This window comes from Beta vulgaris, chromosome 1 (assembly GCF_026745355.1).
Source record: "Beta vulgaris subsp. vulgaris cultivar EL10 chromosome 1, EL10.2, whole genome shotgun sequence".
Taxonomy (NCBI): Eukaryota; Viridiplantae; Streptophyta; class Magnoliopsida; order Caryophyllales; family Amaranthaceae; genus Beta; species Beta vulgaris.
In genome coordinates, this window is record NC_079202.1 from 56,896,439 (window position 1) to 56,916,461 (window position 20,023).

Genomic DNA, 20,023 nt, shown 5'->3' on the forward strand with positions numbered 1-20,023 from the left:
ACTAAATAAGCATTAACAAAGTAACTTGACACAATGAGAAAAATGGTTATTTAATTTTAAAAAATTACAAATTTAATTTGACTATAAGACATTGCATCCAAATGTTCATTACAATTTCTAAGCACTTTACATTAGTTTGTACTTTGTACAACAATAATTATAAATCATTGTTGGTGCAAAATCAGTTGGATGACTTTGCAAACAAGTCAACACACACCCAATAGTTAGATACTGAGCGCCACGGGATAGTCCTGACCGATTTTAATTAGATAAAACCTTGCTAACATACTTTGTTATAGCTTAATGTAATTAAACCACAACGCCTAATAAATTCAGGCAATAGGTATTAAATAAGACAATCAATGCAATAATTAATCTATTAATTAAAGCTGAATATTCCCACTTATATCACAAACTTCTAGAAATATTCTTTTATAACACACATGAAGATAAACAAGGCTGGACAATTAGAAGGAAAGCACGAAGATGGATACCTCCATGAGTTCCGGCCATAACTGGAGTTTGAACGAACGTATCACTTAGTACATGCTCTAGACCTAGGCTAAGAACTAACTATAACCCTAGAAAGTGGTTGGCTAATCTAGGTTAAAGCTATGCTAAAAAGAAAGTAAATTTGCACGTTGTTGTGTGTTGTGTTTGTTGTCTTGTTATGATCTTCCTCCTTGTATTTATACTGCGTAACTTCCTTGCCTCTTTGGAGGGAAATGATTTGAATCAATTATGATTCAAATCACAACTCCTATCTTCTGGCGCAATAGTGGTCATGTCCCATTACCCATGTTCTTGCATGCTCCATAATCACATTAACTACCACCCACATTCTTGTCTATGATTTTGGCGTCGTTTGACTTCCATCTCTTGACCACTCTTGACTATTGAGCTTTTTTTCATGGGTTACTAGTTGTTGACTATTTATCATGGGCTTCTTAATATGATTGGGCCTTCACATTTACATAAACATCAAACATTAAATCCTTTGGGGCTTGATGCAATGTATCATAATAAATGTTAGCTAAACATAAAAATGGTGGTAACAAATTGCCCCCCTGATTTGTGAGATGATGTGCCCATAACCCACAAATTATAAGCATAGGAATATGCTCAATAGTTATACCCAATTTGTTTTAATAGCATCCTAAAAGTAGCTTCTTCCATTATTCTAAGGTGATCGACAAATCTCTTTTTAGGATGGCTAAATTTGGTTGAGAAGAATACTATATCATGTATTCCTTCTTTTTTTATTCTAACCAATGTGAAATCCATTAAGAAAGTTTGTCTAGCACATAATTCCATGGGATAATTTTGTAACATCCAATAGGAATCTACACCAAGGACCATAAAACTATGCCATATTTGGCATGTACATATATACTGTATTACATCTCTTGAAGATGATCCATTCACCATTCGAAAGACCTTTATACTACTCTTCGTGTTTCCTTTAGCAAAAAGTTTTCTTAGATATCTCTAAGGCATATCTGGTTGTCAAATCTCTTCCATTATGGCTTTGCCCCATGATTTGCACACCGATAAGGAAATAACTTGATCATTTGTATCAAGTTTTGGAAATATTCATTCTTGCATTAAATCTAAATCTGATCCTATTTGAAAGGCCTTAGATTTGTTTACATGTTTTGGATCCTTTTGTATAATAGGATTTTCGCTAAAACATTTACTAATTGTAGCATTCCACTTAATGGATCTTGCTTTATGAATTCATTCTTATCTCCAGAAAAAGTACATGAGTCGGGTTCCTTATGCTAGTGTAGTAGGGAGCTTGATGTATGCTATGGTTTGCATTAGGCCCGATCTTGCACATGCAGTTAATGTCGTTAGTAGGTTCATGGGTAACACTGTTAAGGAGCACCGGCAAGCAATCAAGATGATTTTTTGTTACCTTAGAGGTACGTCTGATATTGGTCTTATTTATGGGAATAATAGTCAGTGTTTAGTCATTGGTTATTCTGATTCTGATTATGCTGGAGATGTTGACGGTAGGAGGTCCATGATTAGTTATGTATTTACTCTTGGTGGTTCTGTTGTTAATTGGAAGGCAACTTCGCAGGCTACAATTACTTTGTCTTAGAGGTGATCATTTTGGGCCGGCCCGGCCCGGCCCGTTTTTGGGCAGAATTTTTCGGCCCGCCCATATTTTTTTTTGGCTTTGGGCGGGCTTTGGGCAAGCTAAAAACGACTTTTTAGTCTATTTTTTGGCCCGACCCGTTTTGGCCCGCAAAAGCCCGCTAATTTAGGCCCGGCCCGACCCATGATCACCTCTACTTTGTCTACTACTCAAGTAGAGTACATGGCGCTGACATAAGCTGTTAAAGAGAGGATACGGTGAAAAGGGCTAGTTAGTGATCTTGGTTTACATCACGATCAGGCTATTGTGTATTGTGATAGTTTGAGTGTAATATGTTTAGCCAAGGATCAAGTCCATTATGAGAGGACTAAGCATATTGATGTGAGATATCATTTTTTGAGGAGTAAGACAAGAATTAAGGTGAATAAGGTAGGAACTACTGACAATCCTATTGATATGTTCGCCAAGCCGGTTCCGCAGAGTAAGTTTCAACCTCATTTGAAGTTACTCAATATTCGTGATTGTTAGTTGCCCCTGTGGGCAATTCTGACGTCGTTAGGGACTAATCTGGTCTGGTTGTCTTTTGGGACAAATTTGTTTGTAGGGAGATTCTGGGCATTGTGATCAATGCATCTGTGTTATGGTTTATTATGAGAGGATTCAAGTTAAGGTGGAGATTCGTAAGATTAATTCTTTGAATGTGTTTGACAAAATGCGTCAAAAGCTTTAGGAGTAGCGCCCGATCGGACCCGAGACGTTTTTTTTTTGCAAGCAAACTGTTTTGGGAAGCCGCCCGATGGCATCGGACATGTTCACCCGATCGGGTGTAGTCAGTGAACTACGACAGGGCGAGTTCGCCTGATCGGGCCCGTAACAATCTGGACTAGGAAATGTTTCGCCCGATCGGGCGGATGTCGTCCGACCCGACAACGCGTTTTTGACGCGGAGTATAAATAGGTTATTTTACCCAGTGATTTTGGACTACGAATTTAGTCTAATTCTCTCTGTAATATGGTTTTCCACATATAATAAAATATTCTCTCTCTCTACTTGTGAATATAGCCAAATTGGTGAACCACGTAAATCTATTGTCTGTTTTATTGTTTCATTCGATTATTTGTTTTTTTTCCACGTTCTTTGTAACACCTACACTTGTGAATGTGAATGTGAATGTGAATGTGAATGTGAATGTGAATATGAATAAATTGAAAAAGGCTTTGCTAAACACCGCCCTGATTTTTCCTATTTACGCCCTGTATTTTAGTACAAAAATACATGGTATTTTTTTTTAATACATGACATCCTTTCCTCTTTCCCTTTCTCCTTTCCTCTTTCCCTTTCTTTATTTAAACCCCCACATTTCCCATGTTTTCCACACATTTCACTTTCACTTTCCAAACTTTGTTTATTGGCTTTCTTTTTCAAGAAATTTCCGGCATTGACCAAGGTGTTTGGCGGCGTTGACCAACATTGACCGGCGTTGACCAACATTGAGCAGCGTTGACCAATCAAGAAGAATTTCCTCCGGCGTCATGGCAAACAATGTGAGTTTTTTAGACCACGAAACTGGTCAGGCGCCTAATTTAGGCGTCTTACCATATGGTCAGGCGTCTTACCATATGGTCAGGCGCCTAATTTAAGCGTCCCACCATATGGTCAGGCGTCTAACTTAGGCGTCCAACCATGTGGCAAGGCGCCTAAGTTAGGCGTCCAACGGTATGGTGAGGCGCCTAATTTAGACGCCCAACCATATGGTGAGGCGCCAAATTTAGACGCCTGACCTTATGGTTAGACGCCTAAATTAGGCGCTTCACCAGTCCATATGGGTTGACAATTTTAGGCGCCTGACTTGTTTTAGAGTTAAGTCAAAGCATGATGTAGAATTTACATATGCTTAAAATATCCGTTTAGAATATGTAAAACAATAATATCTTTACATGGTAGAATATTTGTAAAAATTTACTATGTTTTTGAGCTTAAATGTAGAATTTACATGAATATATGTAGATTTTTAGCATATTATAATACTTATACTTATATTTTCACATGTATCACATGTAGATGTCTTATATGTAGATTTTTAGCATATATTAGAGTAGTTATATTTAAATTTTTAACATAATAAATGTTCAATTACATTTAGATTTATACCTATAATAATAGTTATATATAATTTTTAACATATTAGATGTAGAATTTACATAAAGTGATATATGTAGAATTAAATAATATTATAATAGTTATATTTTATTTTTAACATGTTAGAGTAGTTATAATATAGTAGACATAAATTATTTAAATTATAATATTTTGCATATTATACTAGGTTATAAGTTCATCCTAAATTATAAAAAACATGAAATATGAAGCAGTATTTTTTTTGGCTATGAATTGCTTACAGGCGTCCTAATTAGGCGCCTGTACCAAAGGTGAGGCGTCTAAGCAAGGCGCCTGCACCATTGGTCAAGCGTCTACACTAGGCGCCTGCACCAATGGTGAGACGTCTAATCGAGGCGCCTGCACCAATGGTCAGACGCCTCGTTTAGACGCCTGACGTATGGTGCAGGCGCCTTGATTAGACGACTCACCTTTGGTACAGGCGCCTTGATGAGACGCCTCACCTTTGGTGCAGACGCCTTTATTGGACGCCTCTCATCTGGTTCAGGCGCCTAATCACCACTGCTGACTTGTATTTAGATATGTAATTTAACTATGTGATTTAGATATATAATTTATTAAATAGTTTCTATTACTTCTATGGTATTTACTAGGTTCCATATTCGAGCAATGATGGGGACGGGGTTAATTATCACGGTAGATTTCAGATAACTGATGCATTCTCAACGGTTAATGATGCGGTTAACCATCTTAATGAAATTGCAATTTCCATAGGGTTCGAATTGGTTATTGATTCGTATAAGCAGAATCCGACTGGTCCACTGCGTTGCTATTTGAAATGTTTTAGGGGGTCGAGATACTCGGGAAATAAGGTAGATCCGAATATTATGGTGCGACCTAATACATCGACAAAGTTTTGTGGATGTAATTTTATGATTAGGTTGGTTTTGGGGGACAAATGGCATGTGTCTATTCCGAATAGTGATTATGCTTTCCACAACCACGCATTCATAGTATATGCGGAGGGTCACAGACGGACTAGTGGGCTCAATGATGATGCTAGGCGGATGGTTAGACAGATGACTGATGCCGAGACCGCACCCAGAAACATTCAAGCTGCTGTAAATGAGGCATTCCCCCATCTTCACCAAACGATAAAGCATATATACAACGAGAGGTATTTTTACAAGATGGAAGGGCGTGAAGAACGGACTTCAGCTGAAAATTTTCTGTACCTTGCTCGTTCGAAAAACTATGTGTATTGGTCATTACGGGATGATGATGGAGTGATCACTCATGCATTCATGTCTCATCCTGGTGGTACGAACGCATTTCGTACCTATCCATGGGTAGTTGGCATCGATTCAACATATAAAACGAATCGCTATGGTATGCCTTGCATTGAGATGATAGGGGTGGCACCGACAAATATGAACTTCCTTATCGCCTATGCCATAGTGAGGGATGAGAGTGCATACAGTTACCAGTGGGTGTTGCAGTGTCTGCGTATTCTAATTGGCGATGATGTGAGCCCGAGTGTCATATTTACAGATCGAGAATTGGGTTTGATTAGACCTATTAGGGAAGTTTTTCCAGCTGCTACTCATCTTCTTTGTACATGGCATATTAACAAAGATGTGGAGGCACGAGTTAGTAGATTATGTGGGGGGGCGGAATTTGGAGAGCGATTTCGTGTTGGTCATTGGTGGAGTGTAGTAAATGCAAACACAGAACATAATTATGAGGTTGCATTGGGAAATTTGAAGTCTGCTTGGGCATGGAAGCCCTCCGTTATTAATTATGTTGAGACAACGTGGTTGAATCCACATAAGACCAAGTTTGCTAAAGCATGGACCAACAACGTGCTTCATTTTGGGAACACAACCACATGTAGGGTGGAGAGTGCACATGCAGCTCTGAAAGCGTGGCTACAAACTTCCACTTGTGCCTTGGATACGCTCTTCGCACGTGTTAATTTGTTCATAGATAGCCAGATGATCAAGATCAGGGATAGCTTAGAGAAATCTAGGTGCAGAATTGGAAGACAACATATGATAGATCCTTTTCGTCATTTGGTTGGTCATGTCTCCCATTACTGTCTCAATATGCTGAAAATGGAAAACACTAAACGCCTAACCATGGGTAGGGAAGTGTTTGATTATTGTGGTTGTGTGCTTGTGTCTTCTTTTGGTATCCCATGTGCATGTGCCATACAACTTGCTATTAACGAAAACGGGGGATTGTATCTTGATGATATTCATCTTTTCTTCAAGAGTTTGGTGATCGGAGATGGTGTAAATGCATCGGATTACGCTTGTGATCAGGATGTTGAATATCTTCAGGGATTACTTGATGAACTTTCTGAGGTTGATCCTGCGATTAGGAGGGGTATAGCAGCCCTTATTCGTCGGCAGTTACACCCAGAGGACGAGGGAGTTCAAGAGCCTCATGTAGTTACTTCTACGAGAGGTAGGCCTCCTGGTTCAACATCTACTAGACGTGACCCGAGTGGTTTCGAACATGCCCAGCACGAATTCCGGGATAGATCAAGGTCTCGTAGTCGTACTCGTACAACTACGACGACCCGATCTACTAGAGATGGAGGTACACATATTTACTGCAATTAACTTCTTTGATGACTTATTTAATACGTTTTAATCAATCATATTTACTGTGTTAATTGTCTAACTCGTATTTATATAACAGATTCAAGTGCAGCAAATCCATCGACTCGTACTAGTGGAGATAGAGGTACACATATATGAACTGATTTGTTATGTTATTTATCAATTTGATATACAAAAATACTCGTAACTCTTATTTATGTAACAGATTCAAATGCGACAAGAACATTTGAACCGGAGAGATTTGAAAGAAGAGCAGATCCATTTCCTTACGCAGATAACGTACCCGATATCATCATCCCTTTTATAGTTGGGTGGAATGACGTCTTAGGTTGATGGGAACTGCGGATTCAGGTGTGTTGCTGATGCTTTCAATGGTGGAGAAGATCGTTGGCCACACGCTCGTCAACACCTTTACAACGAAATTTCAATGAAAAAAATTTACGAGGATGTTTATGGAGGACGAGAGTACGTCGATAGAGCGAGAATTCGTATCATGCACACCAGAGGTCCTGCTCGTCGGGCACATTGGATGGAGTCTATTGCTGATTTGTATGCTGTTGCTACCTTGTACAATTGCTGTGATGTACTTTACAGTGGGGGAATCAGGTACTTTGTGGGGTTGCTGCACTATTCTACCATTGACTGCACCAGTCGAGGTCACACGACCATGTTATGAGTTTGTTATGGTACACCTTGGAGCACGTAATCAACACTACATCCGCTTATTCATGGCTCCTAATTTCCCGATGCCTCCAATTGCAGTACAATGGTTTGATTTGAGAGATGAAACTGTAGTTGGATGGGAGACTTATTATGCTAGCCGGATTAATTTATGGAATGTTCATCATAGCAATTAAAGTCGTTATTATTGTAATTGAATATTAGAGTTAGTTCTAATGTAATTGTTATTGAATATATATTAGAGTTAGTTGTAATCATATTATTGTAATTAACATTGTACATACCTACTATTAAATGAAAGGACAGTTCATTAAAATTAACATTGTACATACCTAATTTAAGCGCCTGTTCCACTGGTGGATCGACTAATCAAGGCGCCTGCACCATTAGATGGGGCGCCTAAATTAGGCGCCTCTACCATTTACCAGGCGCCCAAATCAGGCGCTTGCTCCATTGGTTAGGCGCCTCTACCAAAGATCAGGCGCCCAAATAAGGCGCTTGCTCCATTGGTTAGGCGCCTAAATTAGGCGCCTAACCTATGGTGCAAGCGCCTTAATTAGGCGCTCCTCTAGTGGTGCAAGCGCCTTAATTAGGCGCTCCAATAGTTGTGCAGGCGATTTAAATTGACATTGATATATTATACACATTCTAAATGAAAAGGATTGCATTTTTAATTAATTAAAGTTATCTGTTGATATAGCTAGAACTAAGCATTTTGTCAGTTACACTTTGAATTTCTTTGATATATCATGATATACATGCTTTTTTGGTATAACATGTTTATCATTAGCTGCATTATTCTTCATTATTCATGACCTTTAATTTTAAAAAATCATGTTTGAGATTATTTTGCGTAGAAGTAAATAGATTTTAATCATAAACAAATTATACACAGTTATAATTAAACAATATTATTTTAAAAGTCATGTTAGTATATAAAAATTGTACAAATAATAGATAATTATATTGATATAAGATGCAAATGAAGCACTAAGTAGTTACATGAAATATCATAAAGTCATGAAATTACATTCAAATGGATAGAAACAATATATATAAAAAAAATATACACTAGAGGTCAAAATAGATTTAGAATAAAAGACGTCAACCTCATACAATAAGATTACTAATCATTGTTAAAATACATATAAAAAAATAATCACTTAAAATTTATAGTTAGTATTAGATAGAAATATAAATAAATATTCATACATGGTAATCATATTGATATAAAATCCAATAAGGTTACTAATGATTGTTAATAGTTCAATTGATTAGAATAAAGTTATTAAGCTTTAAAAACTGTAGTTAGAACTAGGTATAGTTATATATTTTATGTGATTTCGCACACACATAGCGTGCATATAAAGCTAGTACTATTAAATGAAAGGACAGTTCATTATAACAAAAAATACTCAAATATGTTTTCAATTAACTCGCAGAAAAACAATAAACACTCATATAAAATCGTTACACTATAGCCGAAAAACAATAAGTTCAAATAAAAATACAAATCTCATTAAATCGATAATTAGTTCAAATAAAAATACAAAATATGACTACGTTCTCCGACGTCGATCCACACCACGGGTAAGGTTCCATGCCTCATACCATCCAAACAGTCCATCAAATAATGCTCGAAAATCATCGGGCAGATCACTGGTGTCCCGTTCAATAAACGGGTCCATCATACCGAACATCGAAGCTAATACCTGCATATAGTAGTATATAACAAAGTTAGTATTCAAAATATAATTTTATTAACACTTAATTTTAATAAGTAATACATTAAAAGATACCTGATCTGGAACCAAACCCTCAACATAATTTGATCCGGCTCCACCATCTGGCAACTCAGTCGGGTTAATGATGAAACGATGGGAGTACGCATCATACCACTGCATGTAAGCATCTGTCGCCATCGAAGGAAGTGGGGCCTTATGCAGACCACCCAACATAAGCTGTGAAGCACGTGGAAATAAATCCCATGTCTGTCGCTGTGCTATAAATGAGAAGTCTACCCTGTACCTATCCCAGCAGAAGGCCTATAGCAAGACTCCGGCTCCAAAATATGATGGGGAACCTCCTGAATGAATCCAAGCTGGCGTAAAGTACGATCTGGCATATACGGCTCAACGATATCCAAGTATCGCAGCCACCCGTAGTACGTGCTACGAGGATAAGCAGATACCGGACATATACCATAAGGTAACCAATCAGGCTGCATGTCGTTCGTCTGATCCAATGCCTGTCGAATACTCAGTAGTCGGTCAATCCCCCTGTTCTCATGCCGAACCTCCCAACTCAGTGCCGAAGCAGATCCTATAGGTCTCATCCTCCTAGTGCGGTTAGGCCGAAACATGGGAAAATACTCGTAAATCCATGCCTGCAATAGCGTGAGGCAACCACAAATCTGGGCTGAATCAGCACGACTAGCTATGCCAAGCTGCCTGTATAAATAGGCTAGTGTAGCCGCACCCAAGAATACCGGCTCACATCCTGTGGGCTACAAGACAAAAACGACAGTGGCCAAGGACGGACTCGGTTACCACTCTTATCAACGAATAGAGTGGCACCAAGGAGGGTAACATATATCCTCGAAACTGGTGGGTCGGACTCCGATCCGGAGCAGAACATCTCTCTATCAAAGAATCAATGAATACACCACCACCGGACCAATGCGCCTTCAAAAAGGCGCTTCTCTCCATCCCAAATAGCTCTGCACATGAACTCTTCACGTCATCCCATGAACCAAAGTCACCTGTAATCCATCCATCTGATGGGATATGGAGGATAGAACTGACATCGTGTAGCAAGATACTAATCTCTCCAAAAGGGAGGTGGAAAGAGTTCGTATCGGGCTGCCACCTCTCGACAAACGCACAGATCAACGGCTGATCCAAATGCCAAACATGATCTCAGGCAAGTGCCTCAATCCAGTAGCATCTACCATCCCCTGAACCTCGGGTGTCATGCTAGCGTACCACGCCTGAAGCTTACTGCACGTCCTCTCCCGGTTATGACACTTCAACATAGTCCTCTCATCCTCCCCAGCCCAAACGCGTGCCGCTATGTGGCCTCCAAAACTAGGTATGACACTACCGTCCAACGGCCCACCTGGCCTAGCGTCACGTACTAGCCATGAAGTGTCCTCCTCCGCCCCTTCCTCTTGCCCGGCCTACTACTCCCGGATCCCGGAGCATTGCACGATGCTCCATCTGAAGAACGTGCAAAACGACCACGAGAGGTACGTGGTTTGCATCCCCGAGACGGACGACCTTCCTCTGCGTCCGTTGATGGATGCTCCGGCTGACTATCGTAATAAGCACCCGCCTCCTGATCGCCCCCCGCCATCGGGTTGCCTCTCCATGGTGAGTGAGGTCTCCACGGCTCAATGTCCATAATATAGTAGGCAATGCAACAGACAAAGGAAGAATCTCTGGTACTTCCTCCGTTTCTGCACCTGATGAAGACTGAGTGCTCCTGAAAAGCAACTCTCTAGCCTTCCTCGATGAGATTGTCACCCCTCTATCATGAGGATGACGATGACCCGAATCTGTAGGCAAACACTTTGCTTTGCCTTTGTCTCGCCCACTCATCTTTGATTAAACGTATAAATTTAATTAAAATATGAATAATCAATTACATTCAATAATTAAAATTGTTCTCATATAAATATATTTCTACGCTTCATTAACTATATTTTCTATTATTTAATTCATTTTTCGCAATAATACATTTTTCGCAATAATACATTTTCCAATTTTAATACACCATAATTAATATAATTTTGTAATTATTTTCTATAAAAAAAATTAAAATTAACAGCAATTCGGGCCCCTAAATTAAACTCCCAACCAGTGGTACAGGCGCCTAAATTAGGCGCCTGCGCCATTGGTGGGGCGCCTAAATTAGGCGCCTGTACCAATGGTGGGGCGCCTAATTGAGGCGCCTACACCAATGGTGGGGCGCCTAAATAAGGCGCCTGTACCACTAATCAGGCGCCCAACAAAGGCGCTTCCTCCATTGGTTAGACGCCTAAATTAGGCGCCCACCAAAGGTGCAAGCGCCTTAATTAGGCGCCTTTCCAGTGGTTCAGGCGCCTATTCAAGGCGCCAGCCTCAATTTTACCAGATTTCATACATTTTCGATGATTTCAAGCCTCTAAATACTCTAAACTACCAAGAAATTATCAAATACTGGAAGATTTTAATCAAACACCAAGAAATTTTAATCCTCTAAACTACCATACTTTCAATTTTAAAGGGTTTCAAACACATGCGATATATCAAATTCTACAAATACGATTTTTTTAAAAAAATTAAAATTTCAAATTAACTAACCTTTATGTCGCCGGAAATTCGAAGTTTTGTTGCCGGAGGATCTTGTCGCCGCCGCAACCTCGCCGGAAGTCTGCTCGCCTAGCCGGAAATTTGCTCGCCTAGCCGGAAATCTGCTCGCCGCCCCGCAATAGTCCTCGCCGGAAATTTCTCTTCTCGCCGGAAAAACTCGCCGGATATACTGCCCGGATGTTTTCTTCTTGGTGTTGATGAGAGAGATGGAGTAAGAGAGTGGAGAGAGAGTGAGAAGTGAGGGAGGGTCAAGAGAGTGAGAAGGTGAGAGTGGGAGAGTGGGAGAGTGGGAGAGAAGTTACTCAAATACATACATTTTTTTTTTATACAGGGCGTAAATATGAAAATTTAGGGCGGTGTTTAGCAAATGAGATTGAAAATCATTCAACGCTACTTAAATTATTTAGTGGCAGCCTAGGACATCATTTGTTTTTCTTTTTCTTTTTCTTTTTCTTTTTTTATTTTGTAAAAGAGGGGTAAGCCCGTACAAATCAAACAATGAAAAGAAAACTAGAAAAGCCTAGGACATAATTTGTCCCACTTCTTAGTTTTTTTTGTTGAAAACGTGATAGAGAATTGGCATCATAATGTCAATGACAGTAACCAATCAAAATTCAAATATATAATGGGCTGAGCCGCCTAGAAAACTTCTCTCATTTGATCACATGATCATTCCATGGCGACGGCTAGGCGGCTGCAGTGCGATAAGACAAATTCCAATATCTATGTTGCTCATGATTTGTTTGGTAGTTGTTAATAAATGATGGTAATGAGAATGAATTTTAACAGTAATGTGATAAAAAAAAGGACTAACAGCTCGTTTGGTAAGAGACCGTAAATGGTGGAAATGGTAATGCATTATAGTATAAGTTTGTACTAAAAATCCAATGTTATTACCTATGATAATGCTATTTCATCCAAAGATGTTCAGTTTATTCCTAAAATCTCATTACTATCCATTACCACTTGAAAATGTGATATTGGGTGCCGTGGTAATGAAAATTTATAAATGGAAACTCATATTCTGTGATAAAGTTTCATTCCCATGGTCATTGACATGAGAAATTCTCTACAAATTTACACTAGATTCCATTACTATTACCACTATATATAACCACTAACAAAACGGGTCGTAAGCTCCATGTTTGTATTTTTCTCCATTGGGATACAATCTCACTTCTAAGCTTGTGTTTTTTTCTCCAAGAAAAACAATTTTATTACTACTCATTACCTTCTACAAAGTGGTATTGCATAAGATTTGAAATTCAACAAAAAAAAAAATACACTTTAGGATAAATTAGTATTACTATGGGAATGAACAATTATTTTCTTGACAAATTTACATACAAATTCATTTTCATTACCATTATTTATAACCAATTATCAGACCGACAGTAAATTACAATGTAACAAAAATCTTAAAACATACACAGTTGCACTCCTCAGTTTAGCAAGATTTTTCTTTGGACTTCGGTTTATACCGTTGCTTTTGCCCAGCCACAAGCTCGTTGATGCTTACTTTATAGAGATGGCCAACAGTGCAGGCCAATCCAGCCCATTCAGCCCAGCCCACCTCGTGGGCCGTGTGGGTCGGGCTAGCAAAAAGTTGGGTCCAACCCAGCTCGAACCGTGAAATTGGTGGGTGTGTCGTGGGCCAGATTTTTTGAACCCAGCCCACTAAAGCCCACTACTAAATCGCCCAGCCCGGACCATGAAACCGATCCAACCCGACCCATGAACCACACCAGCCCAATTCAAGTAAATATTGAACCAAATTGTGAATACTTTAATCAAATTGTATATATTCTAATCAAATTGCATATATTATAATTCAATCAAATTTAAAAATAATGAAATTATTCATTAATATTAATATTTGTATATGTTTTTAATTCATTTTAAAGATTTTATGTAACAATAATGAATAATTTTAATGATTAAATAATTTTGAAAAAAAAATTCTCATGCCGGCCCGTCAGCCCGATCCAGCCCACCAAACACACGAACCGTGAAAACCACTACAAGAAAATAGGTTTTGGGCAACAAAAATATTCGTCGCCCAATGGGACAAGTTCGTTGCACAACCCATGAATTTCACGGTCCAGTCTTGGGCCGTGAAATCTCAGCTCAGCCCACTATGGCCCACGGTCCGGCCCGCCCAGCCCGCACCAGTGGCCATCACTACTACTTTATATTGCAGAACCGCATTGTCCTCAATCTCTATTTATGTACAATTTTTTTGTTGTTGGATGTAATCTAGTTCCGTTAACAAAATGTTCAACAAGTCTTGGATGGATCAGACTCAAAATAATGTATTGTGAACCCAAACTTACTGTATATGACACAAAATAAGAATTGTTCGTGGGTTAGATTGTTCCGGTTTGAGATATAACACAATTTGACATTTTTCCAAACCAAATCTCATCTGTGATATGAGTTTTGCAATCTAAAAATTAAGATATTTGTATAATGTTTGTGGACTATTGTAAAGTTACTATAAACTTGTTGTTAGAAAATAGCTAATTAGCTACAAATAGTTGGAAAGGTAACTCATAAATGACTTATAAAACATTTAGGAAAAAGTTCTTGAAAATCCAATGCATAGTTCATCTAAATAGTTTTGCGATTTATGTGCGAGTTGAATTTACAATGATTCAAACCAAACCCAAACCGCTAACCACGATTTGCTTGAAATGACAAACCAAACCCAAAATTTTGAAACAGCAAACCAAACCAAAACACGGAAAAACGGGTTGGGTTGGGTTGCGGTTTGGTGCAATCCAGGCCATACTTTGAACAACCCTACAGTCCTACACTAACTTACTATATTATCATCAAAACTAACCATTGCTCCATCTTCTTCAACTTATTTTTTGTCGAACTTAACTTATTTTTTCTGACTTTAAGTTATTGTTATTGAGCTTAACTTATTTTTGTTTAATTTAACTCATATTTTTTTGTGAATTTAAACTAGTTTTGCTGAAGTAAACTCATTACTAAAACTTATTTTAATAAATTGAGGAGAATAAAGCCTATATATAAAATTAACTATACTATACAAAAAGTAATTAACTATATCAAATAAAAACTGACTATAATATATGGTTCGCATTAAGTTAATGTGCTCTAGGTGTACCAAGTAAGTGTTGGCCCAGTGGTGATGGGGATTGACTTTGGTAGGACGGACCCGTGTTCGAATCCCCGCAACACCCTTGGGAGAGGAATGGAACCTAACCACCCCGAACTTGGCCTCAATCCGGATGTCACCCGAAGGGTGAACCGGGTGCAAACACCAAAAAAAAAAGTGCTCTAGGTGTATTCAAGATTCTTTTTTACAAAGTCTTATAAAAGTGATGCCTAAAATTTTAGATCAAATTCAATCTACAACATTGTACTTTAAATTTAGTCACTTTCGTTCTATCATTGGATGAAATCTTCTCGCATGAATCACTAAACAAACTGAATCAAGCTATTGTCTTTTGCCATATTATTAGAAGGCTTATCCTCCACCTTGGGGATTAGTGGATGTCGGATTAATTGATCGGAATATACTTTAATTTGCTTACCAATAATGCATATGTCTGAAACTCTGAACCATCAATAAAGTCATGTCAATAAACCTAGAGAAAAAAAAAACCCTTTTATCAAATCGCTCTAAAATACAATGCTCTCTTGCTTTCCCCAAAAAAGAAAAAGAAATGTCTATTCGCCTATGTTTCTACTATTTTCACTATATTCATCCGCACATTTGAAATTTCATGCTTCATTCTAAAAGTGTAGGCAGAAAAATATTTCCCTCGTGGGATTTCCTTCCAAAGAAAAAGAAAAGAAAAGAAAAGAAAAAACTATGCATGTAACTCTATTCAGATAATATCAGTTAGATACTCTATTACGGAAATCATGAATTTGAAAAGTACTTCACGTCGAAAATTAGAAAAACTCAGTCGTGCGGTTTTGAATTTCCTATTCTTGAAGTGCCAAACGGCCAACACAATTCTATGGAAATTCCTACTTCAGTTTTTTCTAAATTTTACTCACTTCTATTTTCCACGATCTTTAATGCATAACTTTGATACTTACTACTCACTTTCAGTGGCGGATTTTAACTAACTACTAGTTATTAGGCCCGGGCTATGCTTCGGGTAAGAAAAAATTTCATTTATTAATATAATACTTTATGATAATAATACTAAATACAACTTAGCCTAGTGGTTGGAACTTTAGTATATGTAATTGAGGTCTTGGGATCAAATCCTATACTATGCAATTTCTTAATTTTTTTATTGTACATGGATTACATGAACTAAAACTCCCTAGGGAGAGCGACACGTGGCATATTTTCTTGTTTTCGCACGCCTTTTAATATATTAGTATAGATTTAACAGGGATCGAGTTGATAATAAAAATTTTAGGGTAAGATTTTAGATGATGAGTAAAAACATTAATACACACCAAAATATTAATATACTATTATTAATGGCTACAAAGAGCTTGTAGCTAATGTAACTAGCCTTCATATGCACGCGATGCGTGCGTTAATTTCAAAATTTGTTATTCTATTAGATACTCCATTCGTACTTTATTTATGATTAAACTTAAATATGAAAAATTCAACAGTTAGATGAATTTAGATATATTAATTCGCTAATGTAAAAAAATAAAAAAGGTTGTGAGTGATTGTTAACATTAATTTTTTGTGAATGAATATTGAACATAAAGAACAAAAATAACAAGTTGGTTTAACTGAATTAAAGAGTATCAAAAGTAGTGAATGTTCAGACTTTTCATATGCACGTTATGTATGCCATCATTTTTTATAAAGTATAAATATTTTGTCCATTTAATTTTTGATTGAAGTATTTGATGCATATACCATTTTAAACTTGTTTTAAATGGCAAGTTGGAATGAGAATTCTTAAATGATTTGCTTTTGTAATTTTTTTCATTCCATTAATTAGATCATTAAGGGTATTTTAGTCACTTCAAAAGAGGACACCACACCTCCTCCCTTGGCTTATATAATAGAGATAAATCAAAATCTCAAAGGTGCAAATTTTACGAAATTGTTTAAATTTATTTGCTTGACCATTATGAACTGTTCAAGAAATTGAGTAATTTTTTAAGAAATTGAAGGTATAGTTCATTAGCAACTAAATAAATTACTCCAGTAAAAAAAAACTAAATAAATTACCAAATTGCTTTCTTAAGTCACAAAGAAAGAGATAAACTTATATTTTATGATTGTTAGGAATGAGTTTGAGGAAATAAGAAGTATTATTATAGCTAAATAAAAAAAGTTTTTAGAGAAGAAGAATAAAAGATAGTAAAATCAATGGAAAATATTTTTTTTTAAAATTAGGCAAATTGATATAAACCAAAGATAAAGGGGAAGAAGAAAGAAAGAAGTAAAAAGGAAAGAAGGAAAAGAAAAAAAAAAGGAAAAAAAAAGAAAAAAAGAGAAGCATTTTAAAATGAAGAAAAACAAAAAAAGTCCAAATGTGTTGATGCAAGGTTTGAACTTGCAACCTCTAGGGCTCAAATTTCCTTTTACACCTTGCTTCAAGGCCATTATGCCACATTTTATTTTGTAACATAAATTACAATTTACTTAATTTATCTTATACAGTTATGGGGGCAAGCCCCCACCGCCCCCAACAATAATCTGCCCCTGCTCTCTCTGTATTTTTTTTTATTATCTTTCTCACTTAGAATCTTGATACTATTCATAGTTAGAGGGAATCTTTTAGATTTTTTTCAATACATAAAAAAAATATAATCATGGGAGGTCTTGTTTGATTCGTCTCAATGAGTACTTTATTATTATTCAATTATTATATTTTTTACTGATATGTAATGAAAGATATTTAATGTAGAATAAGTGCATTGGCAAACATGGAAAGCCAAAGTAGGAAAGATAAAATAATATAGAGGGAGTATCTTTTATTCCATCTTTTCTGAAATTAGTAAAATACTTCTCTATTTTATGTGAAATCTTTTTAAAAGAATTGTTTTTACTGATATAATATTATAAAAATTTAATTTTATGAAAAAACACATTAAACTGAACCTAACAAGCTAGTCAGATATTGATGTTTTTTTTATATAAACTACTTCCTTCGTAATCGTATCCAATTAAACGCAACAATTCAATGGACACGGATTTCTAGGCAAAATTTCTTAGGGTGAGATTAGGAAAAGGTGAGGGTATGTAATTAAGTTTAACTGTTTAATTAGAGAGAGGAGGTGGGACCAAGCACCACCTAGTGTCGCCACTACCAGTACCTAGTGCCACCACTACCGTCGGGTACCACCAGTACCACTACTTACTGCCACCACCACTGCTGGAGCACCATTGAAACGCCACCACCATCAAAACACCTTCCTGCTGCCTAAATCAATCAAAAAACCCAAATCAAAACACACACCCAAAATTCGAAGCCCAAAACTACCTTCCTATTGACCCCACCACCCAAAACCCATTCCACCTCCACAACACCACCGAAACAAGAGAAAGTGATCGAAGAGAGAGAGAAAGATGCAGGAGAGAGAACGAAGGAGGATGGAGGTAAGAGAACGATGAGATCGAAGGTGGTAGGGTGGTTGTGTGGTTAGAGAAAGAGATCGAATCTGGAGGATGTCGGTGATTTTGGACTGGTGGGGGAGGAGATCGAAGGTGGAGTATGAAAGTCACCGGCGAGAATGGTGATGATGGTGGTGGTGGGTGGGGGACAGAAATTGGTGATGGAGGATGGTGGTGGTGGAGGATGGTGATGATTATGGTGGTGGTGGAGGACAAAAAATGGTGATGGAGGATGGTGGTGGTAGATAATGATGGAGGATGGTGATAATGATGGTGGTGGTGAAGCAAAAAAAGTTCGGGTGGTGCTGTGGTGGTGTAAGCAGGGATGGAGAAAATGATGATGGAAGGATGGAGGAGAGAGAAATGGTGGTGAGTTGTGGGTGGTGGGTAGATTAATTTTGATTAGGTTTGTAATTAATTTGATTTGGGTAGTATAATATGTGTTCTAGTTTTTTGATAAGCACATTTTGGTAATTTCGGAGGTAAAAATCATACCAAAAATAGAAAGAAGGAAAGTGTTGCATTTAATTTGAAACATCCATTTTTAGAAACCGTTGCATTTAATTTGATATGGAGGAAGCAAATATAAAAGATGGTCAAAGTTAATATTTAGTTCGATCACTATGGATAGATTTTAGGAAAACGGAGGGTGTACATCTTTATTATGAAAAAATATATTATATACCACGACTTAAAGTGCTTTCTTTTCACCTTTAAAAAGGGTTTTTCTTTAAGTATGAGCAGGTTCAGTCAAATGTAAATATAAGATAAAATTAGGACTAATCAGGTCTAACTATACAAATTAAATATTGTTTAGATAAATTCAGTTGAAGAAAACATATCCCTAATTAATTGCTAAAGCTATTAAAAGGTCAATCTCTCTACATCTGCGACGAAATATCGTTTAAATTATAATCTTTTATAGCGTTCTGTATATATTAAAAGGAGTTAATCAATTTAACAATAAATTACTTCTATATTGCTAAATTATACTACACAGATAAACTTCCGCATCAATCACATAACATCAACACAGGATTAGAATTGCATCCTCCTTTAAATGTTTCAATTTTTGGTTTGTTCAATATTTCTTTAATTAGAAATTTTAATGAGTATTAGGTACCATTATCATTAGGGTTAAAGTTCAGTATACGGTTTGGACGTAGGCCTTGTCCAATCTAATCGGAATTAAAATATGAATTATAATTTTCCAATCCAAATCCAGACCAATCAGAGTTTGAATCGAAATCAATCTAATCCGAATTTTTAGATTGGATCAAATTCGAAATCTCCAAATTTTAAACTCGTTTTTTTGTTGAAATAATTTTGGCACGAGTGTTAGATAATAAAAGTACTTCATATAATCCCATAAAAATCCATTTTTAAAAGCTGATAATGCATACAAACCCATAAATCTAATTTATAAAAAAATTTATGCTCAATCCCAAATATACAAACACACAACACATGGATTATAAATATTCAATTATTTTGGATTATTGAATCCAATCATGAACAATCCAAACCAATTCGAAAATTCAATTTTTCAAAAAACTCGATT

The 20,023-nt window shown here is 37.0% G+C and overlaps 1 protein-coding gene across 1 annotated transcript; it reads right to left on the reverse strand.

The window, feature by feature from the left end:
* Positions 1 to 8,906: 8,906 nt before the first annotated feature.
* Positions 8,907 to 10,004, reverse strand: LOC104890878 (uncharacterized). Its single transcript, XM_057390710.1, has 2 exons — positions 9,330 to 10,004; positions 8,907 to 9,242 (listed from the first exon to the last, which is right to left on the reverse strand). The coding sequence occupies exons 1-2, from the start codon at positions 9,486 to 9,488 to the stop codon at positions 9,090 to 9,092; spliced, it is 312 nt and encodes a 103-aa protein (XP_057246693.1). The 5' UTR covers positions 9,489 to 10,004; the 3' UTR covers positions 8,907 to 9,089.
* Between the last annotated feature and the right edge of the window lie 10,019 nt (positions 10,005 to 20,023).